The 27,105-nt window shown below is 39.9% G+C and overlaps 1 protein-coding gene across 1 annotated transcript in view; it reads right to left on the bottom strand.

The window, feature by feature from the left end:
- LOC128649596 (SMC5-SMC6 complex localization factor protein 2) overlaps window positions 1–27,105 on the bottom strand; it is a 284,779-nt gene that overhangs the window by 144,562 nt on the left and 113,112 nt on the right. Inside the window, exons 6-13 of the mRNA XM_053702952.1 lie at window positions 25,763–25,930; window positions 18,487–18,589; window positions 17,282–17,357; window positions 12,675–12,816; window positions 11,868–11,961; window positions 11,431–11,607; window positions 11,250–11,347; window positions 2,972–3,056 (exon numbers count right to left, since the gene is read on the bottom strand). Coding sequence (XP_053558927.1) covers window positions 2,972–3,056; window positions 11,250–11,347; window positions 11,431–11,607; window positions 11,868–11,961; window positions 12,675–12,816; window positions 17,282–17,357; window positions 18,487–18,589; window positions 25,763–25,930 — 943 coding nt within the window. The remainder of the gene's footprint in view (window positions 1–2,971; window positions 3,057–11,249; window positions 11,348–11,430; window positions 11,608–11,867; window positions 11,962–12,674; window positions 12,817–17,281; window positions 17,358–18,486; window positions 18,590–25,762; window positions 25,931–27,105) is intronic.

The following is a 27,105-nucleotide window of genomic DNA, read 5'->3' as shown; positions in this document are numbered from 1 at the left end:
GAGGATTAAGGATAATTCAACTAGAGCTGTGGCTTCCTCTTGGGCCTTCAAGAATGAGGCCTCTATGGATCAGATTTGTAGGGCGGCTACCTGGTCCTCCTTACATACCTTTTAAAATCTTACAAGTTTGACGTTTTTGCTTCGGCTGAAGCAGCTTTTGGGAGAAAGGTTTTGCAGGTTGTGGTTTCCTCAGAATAGGGTCCGCCTCTCTTTTAACCCTCGCTTTTCATTCAGTGTCCTCTAGAGCTTGGGTATATGATTCCCACAAGTAAGGAATGAAGCCGTGGACTCTCCTCATATTAAGAAGGAAAACATAAATTATGCTTACCAGATAATTTCCTTTCCTTCTGTATGAGGAGAGTCCATGGCCCCCGCCCAAAGTCTCTGTTGGGCAGACCTAAATTTTTGTTTTGTTCTGCTGGCATCATTTATACCCTGATATTTCTCCTACTGTTCCTTGTTCCCTCGGCAGAATGACTGGGGGATAAGGGAAGTGGGGGAAGTATTTAAGCCTTTGACTGGGGTGTCTGTCTCCTCCTGGTAGCCAGGTTAAGTATTTCCCACAAGAAAGGAATGAAGCAGTGGACTATACTCATAGAGAAGGAAAGGAAATTATCTGGTAAGCATAATTTATATTTTTGCAGAATGGCGCTACTGGCTCTACTGAGCGGGTCTCACGCTTTCTAGTCACAGTCCCGCAGTTTCATAGGCAAAACGTATGATACTCTTCAGCCAAAAAGAAAGAGAAGTAGACGTAGCTTTCTGTCCCTTACGTTTCCCAGAGAATACCACAAACTGAGCAGAAGACTGACGAAAATCCTTAGTCGCCTGTAAATAGAATTTTAGTGCACGAACCACGTCCAGATTGTGCAGAAGCCGTTCCTTCTGAGAAGAAGGATTAGGACACAAGGAAGAAACAACAATCTCCTGATTAAGGTTCCGGTCACAAACTACCTTAGGGAGAAACCCTAACTTGGTATGTAAAACTACCTTATCCAAATGAAAAATAAGGTAAGAAGACTCACACTGTAATGCCAAGAGCTCTGACACTCTACGAGCAGAGGAAATAGCAACAAGGAACAAAACTTTCCAAGATAACAGCTTAATTTCTAAGGAATGTATGGGCTCAAATGGAGCCCCTTGAAAAACCTTAAGAACTAAATTAAGACTCCAGGGAGGAGTAACTGGCTTGAACACAGGCCTGATCCTGACCAAGGCCCGACAAAATGATTGCACGTCTGGTATGTCCGCCAGACGTTTACGTAACAAAATAGACAAGGCAGATATTTGACCCTTTAGGGAACTTGCCGATAATCCCTTCTCCAAACCTTCTTGGAGAAAGGACAGAATTCTAGGAATCCTAACTCTACTCCAAGAGTAGCCCTTGGATTCACACCAATATAGATATTTACGCCATATCTTGTGGTAAATCTTTCTAGTCACAGGTTTACGAGCCTGAATCATGGTCTCTTAACCGAATCTGAAAATCCCCGCTTGGATAAAATTAAGTGTTCAATCTCCAAGCAGTCGGCTTCCGAGAAACTAGATTTGGATGAAGGAAGGGCCGTTGAAGTAGAAGGTCCTTCCTCAACGGAAGTCTCCAAGGTGGAACAAAATGACATGTCCACCAGGTCTGCATACCAAATCCTGCAAGGCCATGCCGGTGCAATGAGGATCACCGACGCCCTCTCCTGCTTGATTCGAGCAATGACCCAAGGTAGCAGAGTGAACGGAGGAAATAGGTATGCAAGACTGAAATTCCAAGGTACCGCCAGGGCGTCTATCAGTACAGCCTGAGGGTCCCTTTACGTCGACCCGTACCTCGGAAGCTTGGCATTCTGCAGAGATGCCATAAGATCCAATTCCGGCTGACCCCATTTGAGAATCAGGCTGGAAAACACTTCCGGAATTTTTGGATTGTTTCCCCTTGTTCCAAGACTGATTGGGTCTCCAGGAAGGTTTGGACTGTTCTTGCTTGGAAGAAGGAGCGGAAGAATTTCCCTTGAAATTTCGAAAGGAACACCAGGTTTGAGAGGTCATCTCCTTCACATGGACCTGTGAAAAAAGAGAAAAAGACTGAGTAATTTTACTCAGGCTTTCAGAGTTAGGGAAGCATCAGTATATGGGAGGTGCAGTGAGAATTATGTCCCACAAGTTCCCATTGCTCTAAAGCCACCACTGCTCTACTGAAGAGACTGATGTTGACTACAGCTACACCCTAGGACAAAGCAGCACAATCTTGCACTACTTAAAAATAATAAAATCTTGCTTGAAGAATCATTTCTAACACCTAACTTTACCACTTCCTTGCTCTAACATAGGCAAAGAGAATGACTGGGGTGGGAGGGAAGGGAGGTGATATTTAACAGCTTTGCTGTGGTGCTCTTTGCTGCCTCCTGCTGGGCAGGAGTGATATATCCCATTAGTAATTAGATGATCCGTGGACTCATTGTGTCATTAGAAAGAAATTAAACTTTCATGATTCAGATAGGGCATGCAATTTTGAACAACTTTCCAATTTACATTTATCATCAAATTTGCTTTGTTCTCTTGGTGGTATTTTTGAAAAGCTAAACCTAGGTAGGCTCAAACTGATTTCTAAACCGCCTCTTAGCTCAGAGCATTTTGAAAGTTTTTCACAGTTAGACAGTACTAGTTCATGTGTGTCATATAGATAGCATTGTGTTATTTAGGAGTCTGCACTGATTGGCTAACCTGCATGTCTGTAAAAAGCACTGAGATAAGTGGACAGTCTGCAGAGGCTTAGATACAAGGTAATCAGAGAGGTAAAACATATATTAATATAACTGTGTTGTTATGCAAAATGGGTAATAACAGGATTATCTTTCTTTTTAAACAATAAAAATTCTGGTGTAGACTGTCCCTTTAATATCCCTTCTCTGAAAACTTAGTCTTCATGTGGCCACACCAGAACGTGATATAAAGTAAAATTGAAATGCCAAATTCATACCTGTGATTCATAGTCAGGTGGTATAGATGTGGGGTTTTCAAGAAGTTTTGAAATTATGAGCAAGCTTAAGTATCTTCTTACAGCTCTGAAAAATAAGGACGTAAACAATTCATAAATATAAACCATGACAGTTATATATATATAAATATAAATATATATATATATATATATATACACATACATACACAAAACACGGAAGGAAACTGCACTCTCAGACTGGACTGGTTACACATCCCATGACCCTGCAACATGCTCAGCCTTGGGTGCTAATAGCACTCTCAGTAAGCTGTGCTTTCTCCAGAGTCACAGGCAGTTAACCCCAGACAAAACACATTTTGAAGTTACATTCCTCGGGAACTTTAATAGGACATCATTGTGGAAGCTATAATTTGCTTTATTGGATGAAACCTATTTAAAAGCATGCAAGATAAGATTTAGCATTTGTGCCTACTTGAACTTAAGCTAGAAATGAGTGATGTCAGACAAAGATCTGGGAGTCTGAGATATTGGTCCAAAATGAAATGTAGGCAAAACCCGATATCTGCCAATGTATCTGAGATTCCTGGACACTTAATGGGACACGAAAACCCAAAATGTTCTTTAATGATTCAGATAGAGCACGCCAGTTTAAACAGCTTTCCATTTTACTTCTGTTATATAATTTGCTTAGTTCTCTTTGCTTCATTTGTTGAAAAGTATACCAAGGTAGGCTCAGGAGCTGGGAGCTAGCTGCTGATTGGTGGCTGCACATATATGCCTCTTTTCATTGGCTTACTGATGTTCTCCCAGAAGTGCACTGCTGCTCCTTTAATAAAGGATACCAAGAGAACAAAGCAAAATTGATAATAGAAGTAAATTGGAATGTTGTTTAAAATTGTATTCTGTATCTAAATCACAAAGAAAACATTTTGAGTTTAATGTCCCTTTAATTTCATATTTATAGTTTTATCTCATAAAAATACAATGGTTCATGATAATTTAGAGGGATATTATACATTTTTTCTTTGCAGAAATGTTTTGTAGATGATCCATTTAATATAGCACATACAGTTTTTAAAAAAAAAAAAAAAACAGAATTTATGCTTACCTGATAAATTACTTTCTCTTGCGGTGTATCCAGTCCACGGATTCATCCTTACTTGTGGGATATTCTCATTCCCTACAGGAAGTGGCAAAGAGAGCACACAGCAGAGCTGTCCATATAGCTCCCCCTCTGGCTCTGCCCCCCCAGTCATTCGACCGACGGTTAGGAGAAAAAGGAGAAACCATAGGGTGCAGTGGTGACTGTAGTTTAAACAAGAAATTTTGACCTGACTGAATTGCCAGGGTGGGCCGTGGACTGGATACACCGCAAGAGAAAGTAATTTATCAGGTAAGCATAAATTCTGTTTTCTCTTGCAAGGTGTATCCAGTCCACGGATTCATCCTTACTTGTGGGATACCAATACCAAAGCTTTAGGACACAGATGAAGGGAAGGAACAAGTCAGGTAACCTAAACGGAAGGCACCACTGCTTGCAAAACCTTTCTAACACCACATTCACTTTACCCTCCCGTGGAGATGCTACTTGTTAGAGCGGCAAAGAGAATGACTGGGGGGGCGGAGCCAGAGGGGGAGCTATATGGACAGCTCTGCTATGTGCTCTCTTTGCCACTTCCTGTAAGGAATGAGAATATCCCCCAAGTAAGGATGAATCCGTGGACTGGATACACCTTGCAAGAGAAATAATGTATAGTTTTGCTTATTTTAAAAAAACATTGCTCTGATTCTTAGAATCATAACAAAGCCCCAAAGTTTTAGGAGAATACCGATGTATACCTACTCCAGATTGCTCCTTTTTGTGTACAGAGTCTCTTCATATACAAAGGAAGGGGGTGGGTGCGTGTCTGCTATTTCCCACTTGCAGTGGGTGTTCCTGCTACCTTTTTAACAGCTTCTAAGTTTTTAAACGGTTTTATACTGGATTTTTAGATCAGTATCTGTGGATCTTATTCTTTATAGTAGTGTCTATTACATGCAGTTAAATTTAAATTGGTATATACTGTCCCTTTAACACATATAATTTACCAGAAACTTTAAATGAATAAGGTAATACAAAAAACAGAATTTATGCTTACCTGATAAATTACTTTCTCCAACGGTGTGTCCGGTCCACGGCGTCATCCTTACTTGCGGGAAATATCTCTTCCCCAACAGGAAATGGCAAAGAGTCCCAGCAAAGCTGGCCATATAGTCCCTCCCAGGCTCCGCCCACCCCAGTCATTCGACCGACGGACAGGAGGAAAAAATAGGAGAAACCATATGGTGTCGTGGTGACTGTAGTTAGAGAAAATAATTCATCAGACCTGATTAAAAAACCAGGGCGGGCCGTGGACCGGACACACCGTTGGAGAAAGTAATTTATCAGGTAAGCATAAATTCTGTTTTCTCCAACATTGGTGTGTCCGGTCCACGGCGTCATCCTTACTTGTGGGAACCAATACCAAAGCTTTAGGACACGGATGAAGGGAGGGAGCAAATCAGGTCACCTAAACGGAAGGCACCACAGCTTGCAAAACCTTTCTCCCAAAAATAGCCTCCGAAGAAGCAAAAGTATCAAAATTTGTAAAATTTGGCAAAAGTGTGCAGTGAAGACCAAGTCGCTGCCTTACATATCTGATCAACAGAAGCCTCGTTCTTGAAGGCCCATGTGGAAGCTACAGCCCTAGTGGAGTGAGCTGTGATTCTTTCAGGAGGCTGCCGTCCAGCAGTCTCATAAGCCAATCGGATGATGCTTTTAAGCCAAAAAGAAAGAGAGGTAGAAGTTGCTTTTTGACCTCTCCTTTTACCAGAATAGACGACAAACAGAGAAGAAGTTTGTCTGAAGTCTTTCGTAGCTTCTAAGTAGAATTTTAGAGCACGAACTACATCTAAATTGTGTAGCAAACGTTCCTTCTTTGAAACTGGATTCGGACACAAAGAAGGTACAACTATCTCCTGATTAATATTTTTGTTGGAAACAACCTTTGGTAGAAAACCAGGCTTAGTACGCAAAACAACCTTATCTAAATGGAACACCAGATAGGGTGGAGTACATTGTAGAGCAGATAACTCAGAAACTCTACTAGCAGAAGAAATAGCAACCAAAAACAAAACTTTCCAAGATAACAACTTAATATCTACGGAATGTAAAGGTTCAAACGGAACCCCTTGAAGAACTGAAAGAACTAGATTTAAACTCCAGGGGGGAGTCAAAGGTCTGTAAACAGGCTTGATCCGAACCAAAGCCTGAACAAATGCTTGAACATCTGGCACAACTGCCAGTGGTTTGTGCAGTAGGACAGATAAAGCAGAAATCTGTCCCTTTAGAGAACTTGCAGATAATCCTTTATCCAAACCTTCTTGTAGAAAGGAAAGAATCCTAGGAATCTTTATCTTATTCCATGGGAATCCCTTGGATTCACACCAGCAGATATATCTTTTCCATATTTTATGGTAAATCTTTCTAGTTACCGGTTTTCTGGCTTGAACCAGAGTATCTATCACGGAATCTGAAAACCCACGCTTTGATAGAATCAAGCGTTCAATCTCCAAGCCGTCAGCTGGAGGGAGACCAGATTTGGATGTTCGAATGGACCCTGAACAAGAAGGTCCTGTCTCAAAGGTAGCTTCCATGGTGGAACCGATGACATATTCACCAGGTCTGCATACCAAGTCCTGCGTGGCCACGCAGGAGCTATCAAGATCATCGAGGCCCTCTCCTGTTTGATCCTGGCTACCAGCCTGGGAATGAGAGGAAACGGTGGAAACACATAAGCTAGGTTGAAGGTCCAAGGTGCTACTAGTGCATCCACTAGAGTCGCCTTGGGATCCCTGGATCTGGACCCGTAGCAAGGAACTTTGAAGTTCTGACGGGACGCCATCAGATCCATATCTGGAATGCCCCATAGTTGTGTCAACTGGGCAAAGATCTCCGGGTGGAGTTCCCACTCCCCCGGATGGAATGTCTGACGACTCAAATAACCCGCTTCCCAGTTTTCCACACCTGGAATGTGGATCGCAGATAGGTGGCAGGAGTGATTCTCCGCCCATTGTATTATTTTGGTCACTTCCTTCATCGCCAGGGAACTCCTTGTTCCCCCCTGATGATTGAGATACGCAACAGTCGTCATGTTGTCTGATTGGAATCTTATGAATCTGGCCTTTGCTAGCTGAGGCCAAGCCTTGAGAGCATTGAATATCGCTCTTAGTACCAGAATGTTTATCGGGAGAAGAGACTCTTCCCGAGACCACAGTCCCTGAGCTTTCAGGGATTCCCAGACCGCGCCCCAGCCCACTAGACTGGCGTCGGTCGTGACGATGACCCACTCTGGACTGCGGAAGCTCATTCCCTGGGATAGGTGATCCTGGGTTAGCCACCAACGGAGTGAGTCTCTGGTCTTCTGATCTACTTGAATCACTGGAGACAAGTCTGTATAATCCCCATTCCACTGTTTCAGCATGCACAGTTGTAATGGTCTTAGATGAATTCGCGCAAAAGGAACTATGTCCATTGCTGCAACCATCAATCCTACTACTTCCATGCACTGAGCTATGGAAGGACGAGGAATAGAATGAAGAACTTGACAAGCGTTTAGAAGTTTTGACTTTCTGACATCTGTCAAGAAAATCCTCATTTCTAAGGAATCTATTATTGTTCCCAAGAAGGGAACTCTTGTCGACGGAGACAGAGAACTTTTTTCTATGTTCACCTTCCATCCGTGAGATCTGAGAAAGGCCAGAACGATGTCTGAGTGAGCCTTTGCCTTTGAAAGAGACGACGCTTGTACTAGAATGTCGTCCAAGTACGGTACTACTGCAATGCCCCTTGGTCTTAGAACCGCTAGAAGAGATCCGAGTACCTTTGTGAAAGTCCTTGGAGCAGTGGCTAACCCGAATGGGAGGGCCACAAACTGGTAATGTTTGTCCAGAAAGGCGAACCTTAGGAACTGATGATGTTCCTTGTGGATAGGGATATGTAGATACGCATCCTTTAGATCCACGGTAGTCATAAATTGACCTTCCTGAATTGTGGGTAGAATCGTTCGAATGGTTTCCATCTTGAACGATGGTACTCTGAGAAATTTGTTTAGGATCTTTAGATCCAGGATTGGTCTGAAAGTTCCCTCTTTTTTGGGAACCACAAACAGATTTGAGTAAAATCCCATTCCTTGTTCCGCCGTTGGAAATGGGTGTATCACTCCCATCTTTAACAGGTCTTCTACACAATGTAAGAATGCCTGTCTCTTTATTTGGTTTGAGGATAAGTGAGACATGTGGAACCTTCCCCTTGGGGGTAGTTCCTTGAATTCCAGAAGATAACCCTGAGAAACTATTTCTAGCGTCCAGGGATCCTGAACATCTCTTGCCCAAGCCTGAGCAAAGAGAGAGAGTCTGCCCCCCACTAGATCCGGTCCCGGATCGGGGGCTACTCCTTCATGCTGTTTTGTTAGCAGCGGCAGGCTTCTTGGCCTGCTTACCCTTGTTCCAGTCTTGCATCGGTTTCCAGGCTGGTTTGGTCTGTGAGGTATTACCCTCTTGTTTAGAGGATGCAGAATTAGAGCCCGGTCCGTTCCTGAAATTACGAAAGGAACGAAAATTAGACTTATTCTTGGCTTTGAAAGGCCTATCTTGTGGGAGGGCGTGGCCCTTTCCCCCAGTGATGTCTGAGATAATCTCGTTCAATTCTGGCCCGAAGAGAGTTTTACCCTTGAAGGGGATATTAAGCAATTTTGTCTTGGATGATACATCCGCTGACCAAGACTTTAGCCAAAGCGCTCTGCGCACCACAATTGCAAACCCTGATTTTTTCGCCGCTAATCTAGCTATCTGTAAAGCGGCATCTAAAATAAAAGAGTTAGCCAACTTAAGTGCGTGAACTCTGTCCATAACCTCCTCATATGGAGTCTCTCTACTGAGCGACTTTTCTAGTTCCTCGAACCAGAACCACGCTGCTGTAGTGACAGGAACAATGCACAAAATGGGTTGAAGAAGGTAACCTTGCTGTATAAAAATCTTTTTAAGCAAACCCTCCAATTTTTTATCCATAGGATCTTTGAAAGCACAATTATCCTCGATAGGAATAGTAGTGCGCTTGTTTAGAGTAGAAACTGCCCCCTCGACCTTAGGGACTGTCTGCCATAAGTCCTTTCTGGGGTCGACCATAGGAAATAATTTCTTAAATATAGGAGGGGGAACAAAAGGTATGCCGGGCTTCTCCCATTCCTTATTCACTATGTCCGCCACCCGCTTGGGTATAGGAAAAGCGTCGGGGTGCACCGGAACCTCTAGGAACTTGTCCATCTTGCATAATTTTTCTGGAATGACCAGGTTGTCACAATCATCCAGAGTAGATAACACCTCCTTAAGCAGTGCGCGGAGATGTTCTAATTTAAACTTAAAAGTCACAACATCAGGTTCAGCCTGTTGGGAAATTTTTCCTGAATCTGAAATTTCCCCATCTGACAAAACCTCCCTCATGGCCCCTTCAGATTGGTGTGAGGGTATGACAGAACAATTATCATCGCGCTTTCTCTGATATGCAGGCATTTTGGATAAAATATTTGCTATGGAGTTATCCATTACAGACGTTAATTGTTGCATGGTAATAAGCATTGGCGCGCTAGAAGTACTAGGTGCCTCCTGCGTGGGCAAAACTGGTGTAGACACAGAAGGAGATGATGTAGAACCATGTCTACTCCCTTCATCTGATGAATCATCTTGGGCAACTTCATTATCTGTGACAGTACTGTCCTTACTTTGTTTGGACGCTTTAGCACAATTATCACATAATTTAGAAGGGGGAGACACATTGACTTTCATACATATAGAACATAGCTTATCTGAAGGCACAGACATGTTAAACAGGCTTAAACTTGTCAGTAAAACACAAAAACCGTTTTAAATCAAAACCGTTACTGTCTCTTTAAATTTTAAACAGAGCACACTTTATTACTGAATATGTGAAAAAATATGAAGGAATTGTTCAAAATTTACCAAAATTTCACCACAGTGTCTTAAAGCATTAAAAGTATTGCACACCAATTTTCAGAGCTTTAACCCTTAAAATAACGAAACCGGAGCCGATTACAGTTTTAACCCCTCTACAGTCCCAGCTACAGCCTTTGCTGCGACTCTACCAAACCCAGAGGGGAATACAATACCAAATGACGCCTTCTAGGAACTTTTCCAACTATTTTCAGGTCCTCACACATGCATCTGCATGTCTTGCTCACAAAAACAACTGCGCAGTAATGGCGCGAAAATGAGGCTCAGCCTACAACTGGGAAGGCCCTTCCTGACTGGAAAAGGTGTCTAACATAGCGCCTGACGTTAAAAAACGTTCCCCAAGTTTATAAATGTGAAATACCAGCATAAACATGTATAAAATGCCCAAATAAAGCAATCGATTCTGCCCTAAAAGTGTCTACCAGTTTTATAGCCCATATTAAGCCCTTTATTCTGCTTGAGACTAAGAAAATGGCTTACCGGTCCCCATGAGGGGAAATGACAGCCTTCCAGCATTACACAGTCTTGTTAGAAATATGGCTAGTCATACCTTAAGCAGAGAAGTCTGCTAACTGTTTCCCCCAACTGAAGTTACTTCATCTCAACAGTCCTATGTGGAAACAGCAAAGGATTTTAGTTACTGTCTGCTAAAATCATCTTCCTCTCACAAACAGAAATCTTCATCTCTTTCTGTTTCAGAGTAAATAGTACATACCAGCACTATTTTAAAATAACAAACTCTTGATAGTAGAATAAAAAAACTACAACTAAACACCACATACTCTTAACCATCTCCGTGGAGATGTTGCCTGTGCAACGGCAAAGAGAATGACTAGGGGTGGGCGGAGCCTGGGAGGGACTATATGGCCAGCTTTGCTGGGACTCTTTGCCATTTCCTGTTGGGGAAGAGATATTTCCCACAAGTAAGGATGACGCCATGGACCGGACACACCAATGTTGGAGAAATGATCTAATTAGTTAGAGCATGTCATGCTTCAATTAGTGTTCCTTGCTGGCAGAAAATGACTAGTGAGCCAATTAGAAGCGGCATACACATATAGCCACCAATCACTTTGCTTCTAGCTCAGGAGCTGCAATATGTAAAGGCTCCCAAGCAACCATTTGTAGTTAGTGAGCAAAAATCACTAATGTGAAAATTACATACAAAATTAAAATGTCAGTCATCCACTAAGTAGGAAACACATGCTCTATAAAAAAAATTGTAATTACAAAATGTGGTAGAGAAAATTACCTTCCATGTGGCCCCGAGAGAGGAACAAGCTGCACAAGTTTAAGGTAATCATGATGGTGATTGGGGAGATTGCTAAGGACGGTGCACATTTCCGCCATCTAAAAAGAATTCACATGTGATTAGAAAGGAGTATAAATGGAAATAAAATACACCAAATACATACAATTTTTAAATGATTCACCTTGCTATCCCCTTCTTTGATGTTTTTAAACAGGTTCTCCACAAGGCAATGCAAATCCACCACAGGTACATGTCTTAGTTCCTTATCCAAGTGTAATTTAAAGATAATCGCAAGAAGGATAATGGTTTCCTGATCATTGAAACTTGCTGGATATACAGCTGTACAAAAACCTAAAAACTTCATTGACAAACACATAGGATTATGGAACAGCTACAAAAGAGTTAAAACTTTCCCTATAGTTTAGAATTTTAATTCACAGAACTTTAGCCTAACATAGCAGGCACTTTGGGCCTGAACAAAAATACATTATACAATGGAAGGTTTTCCATCTTAATATGATTGATAAGTTTTTGTACCGAACCTTTCAATTATATAAAACCCTATGGTTAATTGTGCATTTATAAGTGGCACAAAACCAAAAGGAAAAGTTGCCATACCTTAATCACATTAGTTAAGTGGGTTTCTGGAATCCGTGTAAACACTTGCTCTGTATTAGCTTGTTGGCTTTTTTCTATTCCATTAATTGCACATCTAAAATAAGAAGAGTACAAAATCAGGCCAAAATCTACTGAAACTCTATATGATTATATACTCCAAGCCCCAGATAAATATATACAGTGGCACCCACAATACAATTAAATGGGTAGGAAAGTCAAAATTAAAAACTTGCATGATTCAGATAGAGCATGTCATTTAAGACTCTTTTAAATTCACTTCTATTTTTAAATGTGCTTCGTTCTCTTAGTATCCCTGGTTAGAAATGAATATGCACATATCATACACTAGTGGGAGCTGCTGCTAATTGGTGCCTGCACACATTTGTCTCTTGTGATTGGCTAACTAGATGTGTTAAGCTAGCTGCCGGTAGTGCAATGCTGTCCCTTCAGCAATGGATAATAAGAGAATGAAGAAAATTTGATAATAGAAGTAATACTATATTTCTATTAATTGGAAAGTTGTTTAAAATTGTATGTTCTATCTGAATCATACAAGAACGTTTACTATCCCATTAAATACAAAATTTGATTAGTTCCTCTATTAATTAAATGGAGATCTGAACAAATGAAATAATTTTGTAATTGTTCCTTAATAGTTAAGCTAATTAATTAAATTTGTTTACTTCCTTTGAGAATGAATAATGAAAATATGTTTGCACATGTGTAACAACTAATGCATGATACATACAAATACAATGTGATAAAGTACAATATATTAGAATATATTTTAGCAAAAGTGAAACGTACACAAGATCATCGTAGCAAGAAGTGAACTGAAGGTGCTGAAGAGGAAGACAGTTTTGGAAATTAACTCCCATGTTTGCAAATACAGAAACTACATCTTGTAATGATGGAATCCAAGGAATTGAACTGGGCTCATAAAATGTAACTGTAGAAACAGAAAATGAATAAGCTAAAATTCCCAGTAACAATAACATATTACAAATACATACAAAAAGTGTAATAAGCTTGAGAAAAAAAATAATAATACATTCTAATTGTAACAACCCCATATGTTTTTATGTTTAGTAGTGACTTACACAGGCTCTTGCTCTATATCAGAAATTTGGAAGAACTGACTAATTCAACTGTATAAGATACAGATTTGTTACCCATATGTTATCTAGAGAAGAGAAATGATCACAGGGAGCCACGGCCTCTAGAATTTTGCTTCTGGCTAAATTTTTCAGTTTTCAGTTAATTACATGTATCAGTATACAGACACCCTTGTCTGGCTCTTAAATATGAGTGGCCCCTAAATATAGCAGCAGGTCCCTAAATATAATATATATTTCCAAACTCCGGCTACAGTTTAAACAAATACGGACACTATATAATCTTCACAGGACCTTTTAACGGGTGCACCACCGCCGGCTGATTTTACTGACCACCTGGCTAAAGATTTTAGCCAATATTAAAAACTGTACATTTTTATTGCACAAATTATCATTAATTAAAGTGACAGTCTACACCAAAAGTGTTATTGTTTAAAAATATTGTTGTTCTATTAATATACTTTATAACATTTAAAACTCTAAATGTCTGCCTGTTTCTAAGACACTATAGACAGTCTCTGATCACATGCTTTTATTTGCTTTTCACAAGAGACTGCTTATTCACGTGAGCCAAATAGAGTTTGGAGAGGGGATGGAACAAACGGCTAAATTACGAGTTTTGCGTTATGAGGGGTGTACGTTATTGTCACCGCTCACTTCCCTACAGCGCTGGTATTACAGGTTTTTATAAACCCGGCATTAAAAGACAAGAAGTGAGCGTAGAGCAAAATTGAGCTCCATACCGCACTTCAATAGCAGCGCTGCTTAAGTCAGCGGTGAGCTGGTTGTACGTGCTCATGCACGATTTCCCCATAGACATCAATGGGGAGAGCCGGCTGAAAAAAAGTCTAACACCTGCAAAAAAGCAGCGTAAAGCTCAGTAACGCATTTTATGTTTACACCTAACACCCTAACATGAACCCTGAATCTAAACACCCCTAATCTTACACTTATTAACCCCTAATCTGCCGTCCCCGACATCGCCGACACCTACATTATATTTATTAACCCCTAATATGCCGCTCCGGACATCGCCATCATTATACTTAAAAACCCTTAATCTGCCGCCCCCAACGTCGCCACCACTATAATAAACATATTAACACCTAAACCGCCGCACTCTGGCCTCGCAAACACTAGTTAAATATTATTAACCCCTAATTTGCCGTCCCCAACGTCGCCGCCACTATATTAAATTTATTAACCCCTAAACCTAAGTCTAACCCTAACTCTAACACCCCCTAACTTAAATATAATTAAAATCAATCTAAATAAAACATACAATTAATAACTAAATAATTCATATTTAAAACTAAATACTTACCTGTAAAATAAACCCTAAGCTAGCTACAATATAACTAATAGTTACATTATATCTAGCTTAGGATTTATTTTTATTTCACAGGCAAGTTTGTATTTATTTTAACTAAGTAGAATAGTTATTAAATAGTTATTAACTATTTAATAACTACCTAGCTAAAATAAATACAAATTTACCTGTAAAATAAAACCTAACCTAAGTTACACTAACACCTAACACTACACTACAATTAAATAAATTACCTAAATTAAATACAATTAACTAAATTAAATACAATTACCTAAATTACAAAAAAAACACTAAAATACACAAAATAAAAAACAAATTACAAGATATTTAAACTAATTACACCTAATCTAATAGCCCTATCAAAATAAAAAAGCCCACCCAAAATAAAAAAAAACCCTAGCCTAAACTAAACTACTAATAGCCCTTAAAAGGGCCTTTTGCAGGGCATTGCCCCAAAGAAATCAGCTCTTTTACCTGAAAAAAATACAAACAACCCCCCCAACAGTAAAACCCACCACCCACACAACCAAACCCCCCCCAAATAAAATGCTAACTAAAAAAAACTACGCTCCCCATTGCCCTGAAAAGGGCATTTGGATTGGCATTGCCCTTAAATGCAGCCCAAAGCCCTAACCTAAAAATAAAACCCACCCAATAAACCCTTAAAAAAACCTAACACTAAGCCCTGAAGATCCACTTACAGTTTTGAAGATCCGACATCCATCCTCAACGAAGCCCGGAGAAGTCCTCATCGAAGCGGCAAGAAGTCCTCAACGAAGCCGGGAGAAGTCTTCCTCCAAGCCGGGAGAAGTGGTCCCACAGACGGGCAGAAGTCTTCATCCAGACGGCATCTTCTATCTTCATCCATCCGGCGCGGAGCGGGTCCATCTTCAAGACATCCGATGCGGAGATTGGAACAGCCAATAGAATGCAAGCTCAATCCTATTGGCTGATTGGATCAGCCAATAGGATTGAAGTTAAGACCTATTAGCTGATTGCATCAGCCAATAGGATTTTTTTCAACCTTTATTCTGATTGGCTGATAGAATTCTATCAGCCAAACGGAATCTAAGGGACGCTATCTTGGATGACGTCATTTAAAGTTACCTTCATTCGTCGTTAGTCGTCGGAAAGAAGAGGATGCTCCGCATCGGATGTCTTGAAGATGGACCCGCTCCGCGCCAGATGGATGAAGATATTAGATGCCGTCTGGATCAAGACTTCTTGCCCGTCTGGAGGACCACTTCTCCCGGCTTCGTTGAGGACTTCTAGCCGCTTCGATGAGGGCTTCTCCCGGCTTCGTTGAGGATGGATGTCGGATCTTCAAAACTGTAAGTGGATCTTCAGGGGTTAGTGTTAGGTTTTTTTAAGGGTTTATTGGGTGGGTTTTATTTTTAGGTTAGGGCTTTGGGCTGCAATAGAGCTAAATGCCCATCCAAATGCCCTTTTCAGGGCAATAGGGAGCTTAGGTTTTTTTAGTCAGGGTTTTATTTGGGGGGTTTGGTTGTGTGGGTGGTGGGTTTTACGGTTGGGGGTTTGTATTTTTTTAACAGGTTAAAGAGCTGATTTCTTTGGGGCAATGCCCCGCAAAAGGCCCTTTTAAGGACTATTGGTAGTTTAGTTTAGGCTAGGGTTTTTTTTTTATTTTGGGGGGGGGCTTTTTTTATTTTGATAGGGCTATTAGATTAGGTGTAATTAGTTTAAATATCTTGTAATTTGTTTTTTATTTTGTCTAATTTAGTGTTTTGTTTTTTTGTAATTTAGGTAATTGTATTTAATTTAGGTAATGTATTTAATTGTAGTGTAAGGTTAGGTGTTAGTGTAAGACAGGTTAGGTTTTATTTTACAGGTAAATTTGTATTTATTTTAGCTAGGTAGTTAGTAAATAGTTAATAACTATTTAGTAACTATTCTACCTAGTTAAAATAAATACAAACTTGCCTGTGAAACAAAAATAAAACTTAAGATAGATACAATGTAACTATTAGTTATAATGTAGCTAGCTTAGGGTTTATTTTACAGGTAAGTATTTAGTTTTAAATAGGAATTATTTAGGTAATGATAGTAGGTTTTATTAAGATTTATTTTAATTATATTTAAGTTAGGGGGTGTTAGGGTTAATAAATATAGTATAGTGGCGACGTTGGGGGGCGGCAGATTATGGGTTAATAAATGTAAGTAGGTGGCGGCGATGTTAGGGACAGCAGATTAGGGGTTAATAATATTTAACTAATGTTTGAGAGGCGGGAGTGCGGCGGTTTAGGGGTTAATATGTTTATTCTAGTGGCGGCGATGTCGTGAGCGGCAGATTAGGGGTTAATAATTTCATTTTAGTGTTTGCGATGCGGGAGGGCCTAGGTTTAGGGGTTAATAGGTAGTTTATAGGTGTTAAGTGTACTTTTTAGCACTTTAGTTATGAGTTTTATGCTACGACTTTGTAGGGTAAAACTCATAACTACTAACTTAAGAATGTGTTACGAATCTTGCGGGATAGGCTGTACCTGCTCACTTTTTGGCCTAAAAAAAGCAAACAAACTTGTAATACCGGCGCTATGGAAGGCCCATTGAAAATAGACTATACGCAAATTGTGTAAGTTGATTTGCGGTAAGGCCAAAAAAGTGTGCGGGACAGCTGTACCTACAAGACTCGTAATAGCAGCGGTAGTAAAAAAGCAGCGTTGAGGCTTAATGCTGCTTTTTTACTCATAACGCAAGACTCGTAATCTAGCCGAAAGTGTCTTATGTTATTTAGGCAATATTTACATTTCATAATACTGTTTATACATGCAACCTAAATTTTTGTATACATATCCTCAGAAAGATAGTACAACTGTAATCAGAAAGTTAATATTTGTTGTTTTAATTTTATACTATAATTTGCATTTTAGAACACAATGTTTAAACCAAACACAATAAATTAAATAAATATTCCGGATATGAGAAAGAAGAGAAAAAACCCAGATACTCACAACTGTTGCATGTGAGATTTATCAGTGTGTTGAGAAGTTTAACTGAAATCATGTAGGATGGATGAATAGACATCATCTGTTGAGAGAAATTGATTCCAAGATATATATATATATATATATATATATATATATATATATATATATATATATATATATAAAAATAAATGTGCTCAAGGTTACAATTACTATCAAGACCTAGGTATTTCAGATAAGGCTCACAAATATCAGGAAGCAGTTGAACAATTTTAAAATGATAAATAGAATACTCACTTCTGAAATCTAAGACATAACCTTACTCTATTTAATACTCACCTGTGCCTTTTGATTTTATACATAAATGTATCTGCTTGAGTTACACAATTAAAGGCTGTAAATAAAGTGATGGTCAATAGTAACATCATAGGCTACTGTGTAGATCTTAAAGTAGTTTTATGGTTTATTATCTATAAAATCATTGCTGTTCTGCTGCCTATCCTCCCTCAAACCTTATTTTATCTATTTTCTTGACAGTTGTCGGCACAGGTAATGTAAAGCAGGGTCACATATACCATTAAATTCAAAGGGCACATACCACAACTCCTGACATTGAAGGTTCTTGCACAGACATCCAGCTTGGTGTGCCCATTTGATGACATGTATAGACCATCAAAGACCTCACTGTACTACTGATCACTCTCACTAATTAATTAAAGCATTTTATGATTACACTAATGTCCCTTGGTAACCATAAGGTCAATCACAGTTCTAAAAGTATCTAATGGTTTTCAACAGAAAATCGCCATTAAAGTCTATGGAGATTTGTGTAGAACCATCACTTGATACATTTTTCTAAAGGATTGTGATCAACCCCTATGTGTTTAACCACTGCAAAAATAGTTAAAACACATAGTTCAACTTTAGCTCATAAGCCATTAGGCATAGTAGCTCCTGAGCAGGTGAACCAATCAGGAGTAGCTAGCCCATACAGCTGTCAATCAATCAATCATGTAATGCTAAGCAATTTTATACATTTTTACTACTACACTAATGTCCTTTTAAAAAGGAGGAAAATCTACACTGTGGGAAAGACAAGGCTATACAAAGGAACAGTCTAGAACAGATCTGAGAAGTGACATGAAGCTAAATATCTAAACAAAGAATACATGGTTATCCAGACAACAGAAAAAAATATAAGGTGCAAAAAAAAAAATATGTGAAAAGCTTACCTGGAATAGCCACTTCATTATGGGCTCTGGACATTTTTTGACTCTATATACAAAGGGTAAATGTCCTTCAGTGGCCAACATGAGCTGATGTGTTTGATCACAGCTGCAAAGGTAATTAACATATTTCTTATTCTATCAACATATAGATAAGATCTTATAATAAGCACAGATTAAACAAGTACATATGGTCATTTATTTAAAAGAAACACATGTAAATTTTCAGTTAATATTTTAAACAATTTTCATGGTTTAACAATGAGAAAAACTGAGTAAAAAACTAAATATTTATGTTAAATTAGTTTCTTCGAATTTAACATAACATATTCAGGACTAGATTACGAGTGGCGTGTTAACTGTTGCATGTGAGCAAAACGTTTTTTTGATTTTTTGGTGTTTTTTGCTGTTTGCAAACATCGGAAGTAGCTTGCGTACTACAAGTTGAAAGTAAACGAGGTTGCTCAAGTGCTAGCACCCGCACTCTCTGCTTACGCAACCATGCACTTGTAATCCGGGCAGAATGTGGTTTGCCGTTGTTCTGCTGGAAAATGCAGGGATGTCCCTGGAAAAAGACTACGTCTGAATGGCAATAAATGTTGCTTCAAAATGTATACATATCTTTCTGCATAAATGGTGTCTTCACAGATGTGCAAGTTACCCATGCCATGTGCACTGACTCACCCCCATACCATGACAGTTGCTGGCTTTTGGACCTGATGCTGATAACATATTGAATGGTCCTTTTCCTCTTTGGCCCAGAGAACATGACAGCTGTTTTTTCCAAAAACTATTTGAAATGTTGACTCATTAGACCACAAAACACAATTCCACTGTCCACTCCACTGTCCATCTCAGATGAGACCAAGCCTAGAGAAATCGGCGGCGCTTCTAAACAGTGTTGATGTTTGACTTCTGCTTTGTATAATAAAGCCTTAAAGAGACAGTCAAGTCCAAAAAAATCTTTCATGATTTAAATAGGGAATGTAATTTTAAACAACTTTCCAATTTACTTTTATCACCAATGCTGCTTTGTTCTCTTTATATTCTTAGTTGAAAGCTATTTCTAGGAGGTTCATATGTTAATTTCTTAGACTTTGAAGACTGCCTCTAATCTAAATGCATTTTGACCACTAGAGGGCATTAGTTCATGTGTTTCATATAGATAACATTGAGCTCATGCATGAGAAGTTACCCTGGAGTTAACACTGCAGTTTGCAGAGGCTTAGATACAAGGTAATCACAGAGGCAAAAAGTGTATTAATATAACTGTGTTGGTTATGCAAAACTGGGGAATGGGTAATAAAGGGATTATCTTTCTTTTTAAACAACAAAAATTCTGGTGTTGACTGTCCCTTTAACTTGCATCTGTGGATGCAGGGGCAAATGGTGTTCACTGACAAAAGTTTACCTAAGTATTCCCGAGCCTATGTCAGGATATCCCTTACAGACTCGTGATGGTTTTTGAGACAATGACATCTGAGGGATCAGAGATCACGCACTTTCAGAAGTGGTTTTCAGCCTTGCACTTTATGCACCAAGATTTGACCGGATTCCTTGAATCTTTTAATTACATTGAGCACGGTAGAAGGTGAAATGCCCAAAATCCTACAATTTGTTTTTGGTGAATATTGTTCTCAAAGTGTTAGATTATTCACTGACGCATCTGTGGACTAGGCCTTTTTTGGAGGCTCATTATATACTATGATTATACACTTACCTCACCTGCTTAACATCACCTTATTTCAACTTGTCACATCCCTATTAGTCCAAAATTGCCCCTGTCCCAACTTTTTTGGAACATGGTGCAGTCATCAGATTTGAAATAAGTTTCTATTTTCCAAAAATATATAAAATTCACAAAGTAAAACATCAAATTTAACATTTAAAAATAAATTTAAAAAGTAATATAAACTATTCAAAATTTTAAACATACTTTAAAATATATAGATGGATTATTTAGAATATTTTACAGTATGTTTAATAATTTTTATAATTTGTTTTGCTAATTGCAGACAAGATACAAACAACACTGGTGCTCTGAGCAGCTGCAGTATTTAAAATACTGGCAAATTGAGAATATCTAGCTTTGGTTCACATGCAAATGCAGAGAAAAATGTTAACACTAAAACAGTGATAACGTTTATTAGAAGCATTTTTGCAGATACTGCAAATATGTTTCTATTTAAAGATGTAGTTCATTTATGGGCATTTAAATTGTGACTGGAATGTCCCTTTAAGATGTCTCAAGGCTTCTTTTTTATATATTTCAATTGGCCACAACTCTATGCTTCCTTCCTTATCAGAAGGTTGGATCAACATATTTTGCATTTGTACTAAGGCTTTCCTGTCTTCATTGGTCATATTCAAATATATTTATTCCTTCATTGATGTTATCTACTACCAATCAAATAGATTTAGAAAACATAAATTATGCTTACCTGATAATTTCCTTTTTTCTGATGGAAACAGTCCACAGCTGCATTCATTACTTTTGAGAATTAAGAACCTGGCCACCAGGAGGAGACAAAGACAACCCAGCGAAAGGTTTAAATACTCCTCCAACTCCCCTCATCCCCCAGTCATTCTGCCGAGGAACAAGGAACAGTAGAAGGAATATAAGGGTGAAAGGTGCCAGAAGAATAATAAGGACGCCCCACATAAAATAAAGGGTAGGGAGCTGTGGTCTCTTTCCATCAGAAGAAAAGGAAATTATCAGGTAAGCATAATTTATGTTTTTCTTCTTAAATGGAAAGAGTCCACAGCTGCATTCAATACTTTTGGGAAAACAATACTGCACCAGGCCTGAATCTCTTCCCAATAAAAAATCCCGCTTCGTCCGAAGCCAAGAAAAAAAAATTCAAAGGAAAAACCCCAGAGATACTGACTCGCAGACAGTCCAGAGCCAAATTAGAGACCACAAAACAGACTTAACTGAGCCAACAGTACCAAGAGACATCATCGCCCCACAGACGGTCCCCCACCACTCACCCCTCACAAATGAAGGGTAAACCAGCCGAAAAACCCCAAAGGGAACAAGGCAAAGGAGGACAGAGGAACCGAAAAAAACAGCACCTCCAAGAGTGGGCCCAGCAATAAGAGACCCAAATCAACCCAAACAGGGAAGGAGGTCACGCATATATCAGGCGAAACCCGGATAATAACGGGCAAAGAGACCGAAAGACATCTCCCCAACATCCTGCAAGAATGGAACGCAACTAAAGCGGCAAAGTTCTCCCAGCGCCTGCCCATAGATACTCAAGTATTCGACCATGAAAGAGCGTGTAATAGACCCAGGCGAAACCCCAAGTATAAGAACACAGAGGGAGCTAAAACATGAATGTCCTGTAAAGCTCGGCTAATCCCTCTTAAGGGACTCAATGTGCTGCTCATCTTATCAACCTCGAAAGGAAGGCTGAGTAGACCTTGCAGAGGATCGAACTTGCAACCCTCGGGTTGCTACAGGGCAGAGTAGCCACAGTGCATTAGGACGCTAATCTAGCAGTCCAGCTAGCTGCAATGCAGAAAAAGAAGCAGTCAAGAAACAGACTGCACAAAACAGCCCCCGACAGAGGGCACGCTCCAGGCAACCGAAGCCACCAGACCTACTCACAGGTCCCTAAAAAAGGAAAACAAAGCCTCCATCGAGGCTCCCCGAGAAGGAGGAATTACCCTCAGAACCTGAAGGAAGAGGAAACAGTCTCCGGTAAAAGGAGCAAGGAAACCCATCTCCTAGCAGACAGAGCTAACAGAATAGACTCAGCAAGCTCACACATCCCAAAGGATACTGAGACCTATAGACCGCTCAGGCATCCTGACCTGCAGACCCAGTTGGGCCACCAATACAAGGGAACAAAGAATCCCGAAACTGGCACAGGAACGAGCGTAAAGATGGCAGAGCCATCCCCCCAGAGTACAAGTACAACCCAACTCTGAAAACAGACAAGGCCATAGACCCTAGGATCTTTCAAAACAAGGCCCCACAGTCTGACCAGCAAGATTCCAGGTGAAACTAAGTCCACCTTTCACTTCCTGACCAAGAGAAGCCCCTAGTAAGGAATCCATCTCCCGAAGAAGCGAATATTCCCTAAAGAAAAAGGGAAGAAGCCAGAAAGGCAAGAACCATCCTCAAGGGCCGAAGCCACCGGCTAAACGGGAAGAAAAAATTCCCCGCAAATGTCCTAGAAAGGGCCCCCACACAAGTAGTTCACCCCACAGAGGCACAGCCAACCCATTCACCTGCAGAGCAGAGAATCCACGGGTACCCTGGCAAACTAACAGGGGAATACGACGCCCGCCAGCCCCCCCCACATGGAGGAGGAACTCTAGGTTCTGATGAAATCAGATGTCAGATAGAGTGATGCAGCGGAACACTCCCCTGCCCGGTCATCCATGACTGAAGGCCTTTAAGGATTGAAACAATCCTTTCCCGCCTCATGAACCCACAGGTCCTCTCGAATGCTTAGTTGAACATAAAAAACAATGATAACTTGAGCATTCAGCGCTACTACCGATCCAGCAGAAACAGCGCCACGTGTCTCAACAGCCACAAAACCAAACGAACCTGACAGGACCAGCCTGCACTCAGGGTCCTGACCGGCAAGCTGCATAAATTCTCCCACTTAGGGGGGAAAAAGGAAAACAGACATTATTTTAAACATAGGACTAACATGTCCAAACAAATTCTAAAGAAGTAACAAAGAGTATCGATCCCAGAAGGTTCCTGAAGGAAGCAAACACAAACAAAAGACATCCCATTAAATACAAAATAAATTATAAGGCAACCCGAAGGTTAACGCCCAAAAGATACAGGACTGCCCGCAGGACCAGCCAAACGAAGCCCTATCTTACAAAATAACTGGGAAAGATCTCAAACAAATGACAAACAGGAGATAACCCCACATGTCTAATGAGGTGCACCATTCGCATTATCAGACTGAAAGTCCCCATATCTGTTAACGATAGGGTCATTCAATAACTGAAAAAGATGTCTAAGCAACACGCTAAGGCGCACAATCCGGTAACGAAAGACACAACACTCCAGAACAGTTACACCCACAGGGAACTATAGAGGCCCACCCCAAGGCGGAAGACCCGGGACAATAGGGCACGAGCACAATCTCAAATGAACGTCTGGACTCTGCAGACGGACAATATCTTGAAGCGAAAATGTGCTACAACCTCCGGGGGGAACACGCCACCCCGCATGGAGGAACTAAAAACTGGGTTACCCGCATGTGTAGAAGTATGAATTGGTAGGGAACTCGCCTCTTGAAGGAGCCCGAGGAACCAGGCGCTCTTCTATGGCATACGGAACAAAACTAACATGACAAACGACATGTGTTAACGAGGCCAATCCGGAGTCATCACCGGACACAGAATCTGAAATTAAAATAGTCTCGGTATCAGAATCCTTCGTAACTGAATCTGAAATGAGCACAGTCTCAGCATCAGAATCCTCCATAACTGGATAGAAGAAATATCAATATGGACTAAAGTATTAAAACAAAAATGGCACCTGACACCCACAATGGCTGGGGCACTCACCACCGCCTATGACAAGACCCCTGCGGACTAGAATATCACCGTCGCCACACAGTCAGGAATGCGGAAATGGGTAACGGAGCGTAACCACGCCCGAACACAAGATGAACCGTACAGTCCAAAAAAAGCGCCCAACCAAAAAGCTGTGTCACTTCCAAAGGCTTCAAAGTTCCAGCCACGAGCCCATAAACATCACATAAGCAGGTTGAATCACATAACAAACATGATTATAAACCCCCTGTTCAATAACCCCCCGTCAGGAGATATTAACCCTCGATTCCAAGATACTAACAGAGACTCACTGAGACCCTTATGTCATATAGTTAGAACCGCAAAGGTGTGTAGCCTCCCGGGAAAATATTCACATTACATTAACGATAAAGTAAAATTAAACAATCTTACCGGAATCTACGCCGTAGAACAGGAACACGGCCTTTCAAATGTGACAAATGGTGGCATCGCCTCCGCCATAGACTTGAGAGAAGAAAGCAGGCAGCAGAGCGAAGTTCGACAACGCTGATTGCTTGAGGAGCTGTTAATATGAGTCGGGATGGTTTCGCAGAAAGACTCTCCCTTTCATCCAAGCCCTCATAGAGAGACTGACAGGACTACTTAAACCTCCTGTCCCCTGCCGAAGAGTACTACCCTCCATAAGAGACAAAAAACAAAAATTATGACACTTCTCTGCTAACCTCCTGAGACGAAAGGCAAAGAATGACTGGGGGATGAGGGGAGTGGGAGAAGTATTAAAGCCTTTGGCTGGGTTGTCTTTGCCTCCTCCTGGTGGCCAGGTTCTTAATTCCCAAAAGTAATGAATGCAGCTGTGGACTCTTTCCATTTAAGAAGAAAATGTGGAAATTGTTGCCAACTGGGGCATGAATATGGAATATATTTTTTAATGTTTTAGCCAATTTCTCCCCCACCCTCATTCTCTTATAATAATTCAGCTAAGTCCTAGTTAACTTCTTCCTTACTAAGACTATCATTAGAAGGGGAAAAGATTTTGTTTAAAGATAGTTTTTGTACAAACAGGTGTAGGCCATTAACAAGCTAAGGATCTGTTTATTTGAACAATAGACAACAATTGACCTTCTAGTCCAATCTGATGTCTCCATATGAATTAGTATAATCTGGATGTGATGTATCCTTTTGCAGATAAACAAGATGGATCTGGCTGCAAGTGGTTTATTACTATTTGTAACTGGTCATTTTAAAATATTTTTTATTGTTGAATTAAATGTAAAGTTTTATTGTAGAGTGATTCCCACATAGATGCATTGTTTCTATTTTGAGTTGTATTCAAGGGAGTGCTGCAAGGGAGCTACTCCTTCTTTGCCCTCAGCACCCCCTATGTACGCTGACATTACTGGGTGACATTTCACACTACTAGCAGTACTTGGATGATAATTGGTTAAATTAATTAAGAAATTCTAACTACTTTTTGTTTTTTCAACTGTCCAAAAAATACCTTTAGCTGAAGCATTTCTGCAGTTTAGATCATATACTACAAACAGCAAGTAACAGGACTGAAGAAAACGGGAAGTGTGTTTAACTTCTCCGTGAAGTTTCTGCTATTAGAAAGTATAGAGAGACTAATACTCTGTATAAACACATTCTGTTCATTATAATAACAGTTACAATTGGTTTTAAGGTTCACTAATTTTAAATAATATCAAACGCAACTGATTGACAGATATGTTTCACAAATTATATTACATAATCAAGTCACAATGCTCACCTAAAGATAAGCTTTTCTTCGGCACTTTGTGCAATGAATTCAGAATTTCTCAGGTCAAGGGTATGATGGTTAAATAGAGTACCTGATGCAGATAGCTGGAATATTTCCTCCCCAGGATGAATATCAGGTATGTTTTTGTTTGCTACAGAAAATCTCTTTACAAATGACCTACAATCAAAAAAGCAAATTATATGAAAGTTTGTATAGAAAACTATTTTGCTTAATATTTCACTGGTCTCCTCCCTCAAACTATCCCTTAGAAATATATTGATGATGCCATAATCAGGAAACTCTGAAGTGTTTCTAGTTGAGGGTGTCAATGGAAATTAAAGTGATAGTAAAACCTAGTGCTTGTGAAACGCTAGGATTTAGCAGTGGAACAAAATAAAGGGGACTTTCAATCATCAGGTATAAAATACTTCATGCTGAAAGTTCCTTTATTTGTCTAAAGCATTTGCCACGCTGAGCAACTCAGGCAGCCCATGGCAGAACGCTATTTTGCTTTGAGGTGATCTTAGCAAATAGCATGCTAACTATCTGGTATAATGCCAGCTGGCACGCACGGATATTGGCTAAGAGGTGAAAACCTCACCTCACAACAAAATTAGCGTTCTGATGTGGACTGCCTGAGGATTTCAGTGTGGCGAACCCTTCAAACAAATAAAAGGAACTTTCAGCATGAAGTATTTTATACTTCATGACTGAAAGTCTGCTTTATTTGTTCCACTGGTAAATCCTAGCATTTCAAAAACACTAGGTTTTACTATCACTTTAAGGCTATGGGTCAAAGCATGCAGATTAACTGTAAGTGGTGGTACTGAAAGAAGAGATTGGTATCTATTCCTTAAAGGGATATAAAAGTGCTCAACTGTGTTAGTTATATGCAAGCAGCAATAATAAAATTATCTATGTGATAAATACAGTTAAAATGAGCTGTAGAGAAGCTACGTACTACTTGGAGCTAGCAGAACACATCTCTTAAGCCAATGAAAAATGGCATATGTACAATCACCAATCCTGCATGCTTTTCAACAAAGGATACCAAGACAACAAAGTAAATATGATACAAAAAAACTGAAAAGTCTCTTAAAATTGCATGTTCAATTTGAACAATTAAAGTTAATTTTTTACTTCCATGTCCCTTTTATTGCATTGTGGATTAATATTTTTGCACCCAAACACGTAAGTCATCAGCACTTAATCAAGTAGCCCTCATTTTACCTTTCCCTTTATTGCTTATGTTTTTGCTTCTGTGAAGGACTATGAAAAACTGATAGAAAAGCCTGTAAACAGCATTTTATATAAATATATTCATGTGTTTAAAGTGATGGTAAATCCAAGCA

This window comes from Bombina bombina, chromosome 2 (assembly GCF_027579735.1).
Source record: "Bombina bombina isolate aBomBom1 chromosome 2, aBomBom1.pri, whole genome shotgun sequence".
NCBI classification, from domain to species: domain Eukaryota; kingdom Metazoa; phylum Chordata; class Amphibia; order Anura; family Bombinatoridae; genus Bombina; species Bombina bombina.
Note: the sequence above shows the minus strand (reverse complement) of the source record. Positions and strands in the feature narration are given on the sequence as shown.